General features: G+C 34.8%; 1 protein-coding gene across 12 annotated transcripts; it reads left to right on the top strand.

The window, feature by feature from the left end:
- Positions 1-395: 395 nt before the first annotated feature.
- LOC122279761 (OVARIAN TUMOR DOMAIN-containing deubiquitinating enzyme 12-like) lies at positions 396-8,082 on the top strand. Of its 12 annotated transcripts, none has more exons than XM_043090572.1 (12): positions 396-759; positions 1,270-1,350; positions 2,101-2,428; positions 2,517-2,677; positions 4,840-4,913; positions 5,118-5,172; positions 5,297-5,371; positions 5,476-5,549; positions 5,643-5,691; positions 6,139-6,223; positions 6,792-6,952; positions 7,701-8,082. In XM_043090572.1, the coding sequence occupies exons 3-11, from the start codon at positions 2,110-2,112 to the stop codon at positions 6,947-6,949; spliced, it is 1,050 nt and encodes a 349-aa protein (XP_042946506.1). In that variant the 5' UTR covers positions 396-759; positions 1,270-1,350; positions 2,101-2,109; the 3' UTR covers positions 6,950-6,952; positions 7,701-8,082. The 12 variants fall into 12 exon arrangements, 8 of the variants coding, with proteins under 8 accessions (XP_042946506.1, XP_042946504.1, XP_042946503.1 ...); XM_043090570.1 differs by having other exon boundaries at positions 2,091-2,428; XM_043090573.1 differs by lacking the exon at positions 1,270-1,350 and adding an exon at positions 6,327-6,423 and having other exon boundaries at positions 397-759; positions 2,091-2,428; positions 6,792-6,848.
- The last annotated feature ends 2,257 nt before the right edge of the window (positions 8,083-10,339 follow it).

Here is a 10,339-nt window from a genome sequence, read left to right as displayed (position 1 = left end):
TGTTTTATAAACGTGGGTGGGCGAAATGAAATTTGCCTGATCGCCTGTTGACATTCGGTGGGTATTCGCTTGTTATCCCCCCGATGGTAGATTCCGGTGCCGAGTCGAGAATAGGATCCTGACGTCCAACCTTGAATATATCAATGTAGGTTCTACTATATATTCTTCTTGGAATTTATTTTTTATATTTTTCCAGATAAATTTTAATATTATAATGGCTAATGTCTATCTATCTAATGTCTAATGTCTATCTATCTCTTTCTTAAAACAATTGAATAACTTTATACGTGGATCGCACTTATTTTAAAAATCTAGTAATTGACCGTCACCAAAAAGAAAAATAAAATAAAATAAAGAATTCTTGAAATTCAACAAAATTTAAACGTTCTTATCTTTGTCAACGGCCATCGCTGGACTCTTCATTACCAAACTTGGATGGAAAAACCGTTGGAGGGAAAATGCCCACTGACAAGTTACGTAATCGGGAGCCCTCCAATACATCCTTACAAAGTACCCTCAGCATAAACTTGTTTGACGTTTAAAGCTGAGGCAACTGTATAAAAAATCGGCGTGGAGTGCGATATTTCCAATTCTGATCCTCGATTTTCCCACTTGATGCTACGTCCTCATTAAGTGCATTCATACCTTTCCACACATGGAGCAGTGCCATTTGGAATCCTTACGTTGAACCCATTTCCTGACTATAGCTTAGGTTTCTGTAGATTGTATTGATGCCCGAACTGAAGTTGACTGATTCGAGTGAGTTTTTATTCTCTCATTAATTCACCATTTTGCTGTTTGCTTTCATGTTGAATTATTGTACTCTGAAGGATTGTGTATTTGGATTATTGTTTGGTTCGTCCTAAATCTTCTTCTGATTTGAGGATTTGGATGGTTGAAATTTAGGATGGGTGGATATGAGAGTTTCTTTATGTTTGAGTTTGGTTAAATCACTCCGTGTACTCTTTGTCGATGTTGGATCGGAGATGGATTTCTTGTTTTGAAGTTTCGGAATTTCATTTGGGGTAGTCGATTTATGTTGTTTTTTTTTTTTTCTTTTTTCCTTTTTGCATAAGCTCTTCTTTTCTTATCCTTAGTTTTCGAAATTTGTGATTTGTTTTGATTTTAGCGGCGTGCTCCATGCGTGAGTACATCTCACCCAAACTTTGGTTTTTTTAATGGCCCAGTAGCGCGAATCTTCAGCAAGACTCATGACACTGAGTTGATGGCTTTTATTCTTTTTATTTTTATTTTTATTTTTTATTGAAGATGGAGATTAACCAAAGGCTGAGTATTCGAGGTGGCGAGCAAAGCTGATAAAGGATTTGCCTACAGATGTTGCCTTATATGGTGTGTAGACATTAAAAAATTACAAGAGAAATGATATTTGCAGTATAGAGTCTACCAGCGCCGCTCATTTCTTTTGAAAAAAAAAAAGAGTAAATATGAGATTTAAATAAAAAATAATAATTAATTTCTTGGATCGGTGAGTGCATCTTGTCAGAGAATATCTCTAACCTCATCAGTTTAATATATTCTACTGGCTGCTTTACTCTCTCTTGATTGTGCTGATTTGGATATTATCTCAATTTAATTTCATCATATTTGATTGAATTTGGACTTTTACATCATTTGGGGTCATGCTTCTAATTGGCTTGCCTATTATGTTTGTAGTATTTTTAATGATAATCAAGCTTCGACTCCTTGCCATCTCATGCTATACCTGCAACTCCTGCATTTTTTGTATCATCTCAGTAAACTGAAGCATCTTTAGACGCACAGAACTACTAGGGATGGTGATCATGGTTATAATTGTTGCATATGATAAATTAAGAGCCTCTTTTTCTCACTAGTGACCTTGGTGAAATCAATTGCCCTAGTATTTAAGACATGCATTTAATACTTTGATTTGAAGTCTTCAAGGTGAAGCACAACGCTTAGTTTGACACAAATTATAGTATTCTAAGTTTTATATCTAGATATAAGATGCTGGGTGATTATTGCAAATTTAGTTGAATATTAATCTTTCTTACGTAATTGAGAGCTATTTAAATGGATTATCCTAATTAGTTCAGTGATCCCAAAAGCAGTTTCTTTCAGGATTCATAGATGATTATACATGAACATTCGGATGCCATTCAGTGGGGTCTTCAGCTTTTCGATGGTGATCCCATTGAATCTGGATATTATGGTGATATGATACATCATGGTGCTGATGACGTTTATAATGGAATCGATCAAGAGCATTATGATGATGATTGTAGTCGTTTGGAGAACGATGAGGTTATTGCGCGTACACTTCAAGAAGAGTTTTTGAAGCTTGCAGTTTCAGAACCATCTGGATACTCACATGCAGGAGAAGAGAACTTTCAAGCATCAAATCTTGGACATGATTGGCACAGTCCATCAGTGAACTTCTGCTGTTCAGGTATTGGGTTAAGCTGCTTTATGGATATGCTTGGCAGTCATCAGCTTTCATATATTAGTTATCCTGATAACCTTGTTACAATGTGCAGACCATGATTACGGCCATGAAGAAGCCGATGATACAGAGCCTTCAACTTCTCATCCAAGCCAGAGTGATACAAAAGGGTATTCTTATTCTTTGGATCTAACTAATGAGTTTGCACTTGATGGTGAAGTCGGCAGGAGACTGGATCAAATGATCCCCATCCCGGTAAGTTTACCCAACATTACATGCTATCAATTTGTAGCTATTAAAGAAATATAATGAAGATATTTCGTATCTTTTTTTTCTATTCTATTTTTTATCTTTTTTTTTTTTTTTTTTTTCCTCACATATTGAGCATCGTTGATTTTGGGTCAATTTAATAATTCTCCATGCTTATTCTTATACGAGCTTGCTTTGATAGTTTAAGCTCAAGATACTCCAATATTTCTTATTTTTAACCATTTCATGTATCAATTGGTTAACGATAACTTTGTTAATTTGTACTTTCTTTTATAAGTAAAATAAATTTCATTAGAAAAAGTAAATAGGTGTAGACAAGTACATAGGAGGTATACAAAAGAGAACACATAGTTACCAGTTATGGGCTAGAATAGATGAAAGAAAATCATGAAAACTAATCTCAACAGCAGAAGCCTATAGGAACAAAATATGCTAAAAGAAACATTTAAGATCATCCGAAGAGCGATCCCGGTCTTCAAAGCTCCGGTCATCCTTTTTGACCCAAATGCACCAGATGAGACATAAGGAGATCATTTTACATGCTGTAAATTTGGGGGTTACCCGGGAGGCCCCTCCAACAAGTAAGAAGATCCACCACCCTCCCAGGCATCACCCATGCGTTTGATCCTGCTGAAAATCTTATCCCATAATGCCTTAGCCATTTCACAATGAAGAAGTAAATGATCTACAAATTCTCTACATTTTTCACACGTACACTACATTTCTTAGATTGTCAATGGTTAGAATTTTTCCAAGGGAAGCGGTCCAACGAAAGAAAGCAATGTTGAAAGGCACCTTACTCTTCCAAATGTGCTTCTAAGAAAATGTAATGTGATTCTGAATTGCCAAATCTTATGCATGGATCAAACAGTAAACTTCTTGTTCCCAGAATGAATTCAGAGCATCTTGTTAACCTTGACACTACCAATGTCCAAGTGTACAGCAAGCCAAAAAATTCACAGATAGTGACAATTTTCCAATCATGGCCAGCTCCCAGAGAACGAATATTTCACTAAAAAGAACCACTAGAATTGTCAAAAAGATCTGTCACCAAGCCTCTTGGTCATATGCAATCCAAAAAAGGGCATGAAACAAGATCTTGAGAGCCTTATCGCCACACCAAGGATCATGCCAAATTCTGACTCTGGAGCCTTCACCAATCATAAATCTAAAATGCCTAACAAAGCTGCCAACCTTTCCTAATATTTTTCCTCAACCCCACGCCATGTGCACCTCTCATTTCATTACACCAACCCCCCAAGCACTCTCATATTTGGAATCTATAACAGCCCTCCACAGTGATTCCCCTTCTTGATCGTACCATCATAACCACTTCCCAAGAAGAGCCTTATTAGAAAAGCTCAACTTATGAAGCCTTGAACCTCCTCTAGAAATCAGGGAGCAAGCCTTATCCCAACGAACTAGCTGGAACTCGGCTGCCTCCCCAGTTTCACCCTATAGGAAAGCCCAAAATCTTCTGTATCTGATAAGCTACACCTGCGGGAAGGGGAAATAAAGATGAAAAGTATGTTGGTCGGTTAGAAAGAGTGCTCTTAATTAATGTGATTCTTCTTCCTTTTGACAAATAGGTCCTTTTCCAGCCTACCAACCTATTCTCAATCTTTGCAATCACACAATCCCATGTAGATCTCACTTTGTAAGTAGCCCTCAAGGGGGTTTTCATGGGCACAGAAGATCCCATGCATCCTACATACTCCCCAAGCTCTTAATATTCTGCACTGAAACTAAATGTGTTGGTCTAGAATTAAGGGCTGGAGATCATATATAGTTTCCACTTATCATACTTCAGATAATCTATGTTATGCTGATTACTTAAACTTTGTTAATTAGATATAGCTACCCTTTATATGTTTTTTCTTGCCTGGTTGGTAAGCAATCTTGTAAGCTTATAATCTAAGAACTACCATATGTCTCAACTCCATTGCTTACCTGTTGAACCTAGACATTTAGATGCATCAAGAGGTTTTGCGTTCTGTCTCTTATAAAAATTTGTTTTTACTCAGCAAAAATTTGATGAGTATTGATATGTACTTTGATTGCAAATTAGGTCTTAAATTATGTTATATTTTTATGATGGATGTATAAGTGTGGTAGGTGCCACACTTAACTTTCTTTATGTTTAACAGCATGTTCCGAGAATTAATGGAGAAATTCCTTCAATTGATGAAGTAACTTCAGATCATCAGAGGCTTCTGGACAGGTATTGTCCTACGTGTAGTCTTTTCTTGTTAAATTTATAATCTTTCTTACCATTTCCTCTCTCTCTCTCTCTCTCTCTCTCTCTCTCTCTCTCTCTCTCTCTCTCTCTCTCAGTTATGCTGTTTATTTGTTTTAGAGTAGAGCTTGATAGTTTTTCTCCTCTCAGCGGCTAGATTGTTGATGCTGCTTTGTGCCTTGTATTCAGATTGCAGATCTACGACTTTGTAGAGCACAAGGTTCAAGGAGATGGTAATTGTCAGGTTAGTTTATCCTTAAGCATCCTAACAATTCTCATAGGGATCTATGAGTTTGTCATTTATATGCCATGCTTTGGTTGTAATATTTGTTGGATACTACTTACTTTTTAATGATTTGTTTTCCCAGTTTCGTGCTTTATCAGATCAATTATATAGCACACCTGACAACTACCAATTTGTAAGGCAACAAGTTGTGAATCAGGTTTGTTTTAATGGAATAGCTACTTTTTCTTGGTTCAATTTGAGTTTCTTAGATCTCATATGTATCTTAATGTGTCATTTACTTTTATGGTTTGTTATCATCAGCTTAGGTCTCATCCAGAGATTTATGGGGGATATGTTCCCATGGAATATGCTGATTATTCAGAGAAGATGTCCGAGTAATAATTGAACTTTTTACTCATCTTGCTCTCTCATAATTGTTTTTAGACTAAGAATCTGCTGATGTTACAGTTTCATTTTAATTGTACTAGGAGTGGTGAGTGGGGTGATCATGTTACATTGCAAGCAGCTGCAGATTCAGTATGGTTTCTGATGATCATTGTCCTTCTCTTTAAACTGCATCAGATTTTGATTTCTTTGATAGTCTATGAATGTCCAGAGGTCCCATCATTACTTGGTTTATTCAAAGTTTATATATAGGTATTTATGTCCTATGCCCTCTGTTTATGGTGATTATGTTAATTTATTACAAACAGAGTGAAGTTATATTGTAGGTTGAAAGTACAACTTTGGTGGTTCGACTGGTTTTTCTATTTGTATCCTGCAGCTGAGAAAGTTTTCACTTGTCACTGAATTGTCTCTCGCTCTATTGCTTTTCTGAACTCCTGGCCACTCTTTCACCAACTTCCTTTTCAACCCACTGTTTTTACTTCTGGACTCTACCTTCCAAAGATCACTATTATAGAGTTATTAGTCCAAATACGTGCATTTAATCCCTGGCTAATACTTCTGAATTTTTTGTTGCAGTTTGGTGTGAACATTTTTCTTATTACATCATTTAAGGATACTTGTTGCATAGAAATTCTTTCAAATTTTCCGAAGCCAAATAGAGGTAAAATCGAGTCTTGCTAATTTTTGTTATGAGCATAGATTGCTTTTGGTCTTTTGAGCTCACAGTGTTTTGACAAAGAATTTTCTGTTGATTCTACTTGCAGAAAGTTCCTCAATTCCTGGTTTCCAATTTTATATATTTGTTAAAAATCTTTCCCCATTTCCCTCTGCTACTTTTTTCCTCACATTACACTTTTTTTGGTAATACTTTTGAACCTTTGCCTAATTTTATGTGTGTGATCTACTTATATTTCCTGCTCAAGTTGCTTTGTATTTTTAGAACTGTTGCCACTAGTGGTAAATTTACTGGCTGTCCATGGATATCTAATAGGGGAATTATGAAAAGTTAATTGTGGAAATTGTGCCAAACTGGTGTATAATTTATATCAACAATTTTTATTATTTTAATTTCTTGTTCTCACGATCGTATCAGTAAAGTATAGAAATTTCTGTTTTGTTGGTTTACAATTCCTTTAATTTTTTGGTTTTTGATATTTAATTCAGTTTTGTGGCATTTAAATTTTATATCATACAGACAATAATCTTTACGCAATGCTTGTGTTGTGCAGTGATTTTCTTGAGTTTTTGGGCTGAGGTGCATTACAACTCAATCTATCCTCAAGAGGGTATTTATGACCATCCCTTTTTATGCTTGTTTCTTATGGGCCGTTCAGAGTCTAGACGTTTGAGACTGATGCACCGAGCTGGCCAGCTTTATTTAACGTGACGAGTATTGAACTTCTTTCTTTTTTGTCATTAACAAAATCTCCTACACCTATTTTTTGTCATTAATAAAATCTCACATTATTTTACCCTTTTTTCACATCTCATAATAGGCAATAAAATTTCTTGGCTACATTTTAGTATTTTACAAATTTTTGCGTTCTTTTTCTTTGATACCTACACAAATAGTTACGTTTTCAAGAAAACAGGGTATTTGGTAAATTTAAAATCTCCATTTTTCCTATTTGTTTATACTTTTCCTTTCAAATCTTCCACTAGCTAGTTTATTTTGATCGATTTTGTTAGTAAAATCCATGTTACCACCTAATTAACAATTAGGAGTGAAGGAAACAAATCTCCCGTGGTTATTTCTATCTATATTATAGACGCATTACAACAATCAATCTTAGATCCAACAAAAGAATTTGTTTTTTATTTTCTTAATTTTATCCTTGTCCTTTGATTATGGATTTTTATAGAACACTGATGGCTTTTTTGTTAACTTGATTGATTTTGAGAGAGTACAATTTTTATTTTTCACTTCAAGCCTTTGAATAGATATTTAGTATTGCGCATATATTCATATAGAGACAGATTAAAAGAATTTACTTGCTTTTATATTAATATCATTTATATCGCTCAAACAAAACAGGTGTAATTAATTTGTAGGCTCTTCTAGTTTTTTCTAGAGATGGACTCAGCCTTCCGTTAGATTACTCATTATGCTTGACTGCTTATTTTGATGTGTAATTCAGAGGTGTCCGCGAATGAGCTCACAAAGAAGAGAAGGTGGTGGACGTTTGGCAATAGGAATTAAGGGCTTTCTGGCAGGCTGGCATAAGCTATATATATGGAACCTTTTTGCTGTCCTTAAAACAGTTGCTACTTGAAGAGTACTCATATAATTGCAGTAAATTCGTGGGGGGCTTTTAGAGGCTTTTTCCACTTGCCATTGTTTCCACATTTCGCCAGATATCTTCAGTCACCGTATTGATTCTCCTGCCTTCCCCAGCCGACTGTTTGAGTTGTTGCATGGGAGATTCTATAGCAATATTTCAAAGATAGATAAGATCTTATTAAAGTACAATTTCTATAGCAATATCAAGGGTGGTGGCTCAATATATATTATTTAGGTTATTTTCGAGTGGTTTGAAATGTACTTGATTTTGGGTCCGAATTTTTTGGACATTCGAACTTGACATTCTCATGTCTAAAGTCGACTCAAGGCTTCAACTAAAAATCAAGCCGAGTGCTCAGTCGAACATCGGCTCAACTAGACTTGTTTATTTTTATTTAAAAATTTTTTAATTTTAAAAATCAATTAGAAAATAAAATAACAAAATTTCTTACTCAATATATAATTATATACATAATTATTCTTACAAGCAAAATTATGTACAAATACAATTAAATAGCTACAAGACTATATGGCTACTCATCTCTTCTCCAACTCTAATCAATTATACTTGTATAGATATTAGTATATTTACAATATGTATATAATTATACTAATAAAATAGTGAATTATATATGCACATGTATATATTCTTAATAGCTATTACATATAGCATATACATAGTGAATGATATACATATATAATATGATGTATTTTTTCATATTTATTTCAAGCAAGCTAATGAGTTGAGCGGAGATTATACGAGCATGTTTACGGACTTTAATCAAGTTGGATGAGTTTTCTATGAATTTATATAATTTAATAATCGAGTGTAATTTCCTTTCACCAACAACCTATTTAATAATAATTGAATTGATCAGTAGAGTTCGAGCTTAACCAACTAGTTGAATTTGAGTTGCCTATTGGGTAGCATTGTATATTTATTACCCTAATTAATGTTGAGCAGTTATAATTAATTACATTTGAATTTAGCTAAATACCATTTTTGTTTTAAATATTTTCACTTTGATGCAAATAAAATAAAAGTACTTTAAAAAAACCATACCAAAGTATAAGTGGGAAATGACAAGCAAACATGCATAAAAATGGAAATCAAAACTACATCAATGTCGTGGGTTTAATGATCCAGTTTTGTCATTGTAGCATGCTCTAAATCCTCAAAACATATTTCCATTTCATTCCTAACATTTTACATATTGACTCTTAAAAAGTCCCTAATAATGGAGAACATGACATGAAGCTTAACATAGAGTGAAGAAGGACTGATCAAAATGGAAGATTCATATATCCACGTATATGGCTCTATGTCCACTCCATACATATAGATATATGTATCAGGAGACAACCTCCGCCATATGTTTTGGTTGAATCGTATGTTGCTCCCTAATCGTTGGCTGTAATGTACAACAATGTTGTGAAAGGCAAGTGCCAGTACCCATTACTTGTGGTAGCTGCCTAGTACTCCATACAGAAGTGAACAAACTGCTAAAAAACTCAAATATCCAAATACTAAACAATCATGTTGTTGAATGAAGAAAAAACATATCTTTTATTGATTGTGAAATAATGTATAACAAACAAGAAAACTGTGCCTATTATTCAGCTATATACTAGGAAAGTAAAGCTGTACAATCACCCAAATAATAATGGGAAGAAATTTGGTGACTGGTCTGAATATAGGTGGTGTAATACTCCCCTTCAAGTTAGCGCACGAAGATCCGTAATGCCAAACTTACAAACAAAATGATAATAATTCACGACTAAGTGCTTTAGTGAAGATGTTAGCAACTTGGTTGGTAGCCAGAATACGAGTTGGAGACATGATGCGATCTCAAAACTTTTCATGAACCAAGTGGCAATAAATCTTGATATGTTTGGTACGTTCATGGAAAACATGGCAACTTGATTCTCACAGTGGAGAAGTATGGACAGAGGATGAGGAACAACCAAGTCATGGAGTAAGAGCTTTAACCAGACAAACTAGCAAGTGGTATTGGCCATAGCACAATATTTAGCCTCAGCAGAAGAATGGGAGATAACAGATTGTTTCTTTGTACGCTAAGATATAGGACTCTCACCAAGTTTGATGAAGAAATCTATAGTCGAGCAATGAGTGGTGGTACAGCTAGTCCAATCAGAATTTGAGTAGGCAGATATATGGAAGGAAAAAAATACCATGTCCTTGAGAGATTTTTGCATGAATAGACTGAGAATATTAATGGAGAAGACAATTTCAGGTCGGATGATGGTGAAGTATATGAGACGACCAACAAGGCCATGATCGATATAGGATCCAATATAAGTTCACAATCATCCGAAATCAAGTTCAAATTATGCTCAATCGGAAAGGTAGTAGGGTGAGATTCCAAAGTGCTAGTGTTAGAGAAGATGTCCAAAGTGTACTTCCTCTAATTCAGAAAAATACTAGATGGAGAGCAGCCAACTTTTATGCCAAGAAAGTATTTTAGGGTGCCAAGG

Source organism: Carya illinoinensis, chromosome 10 (assembly GCF_018687715.1).
Source record: "Carya illinoinensis cultivar Pawnee chromosome 10, C.illinoinensisPawnee_v1, whole genome shotgun sequence".
Taxonomy (NCBI): domain Eukaryota; kingdom Viridiplantae; phylum Streptophyta; class Magnoliopsida; order Fagales; family Juglandaceae; genus Carya; species Carya illinoinensis.
The sequence above is the reverse complement of the archived record's forward strand: the minus strand, read 5'-3'. Positions and strand labels throughout refer to the sequence as shown.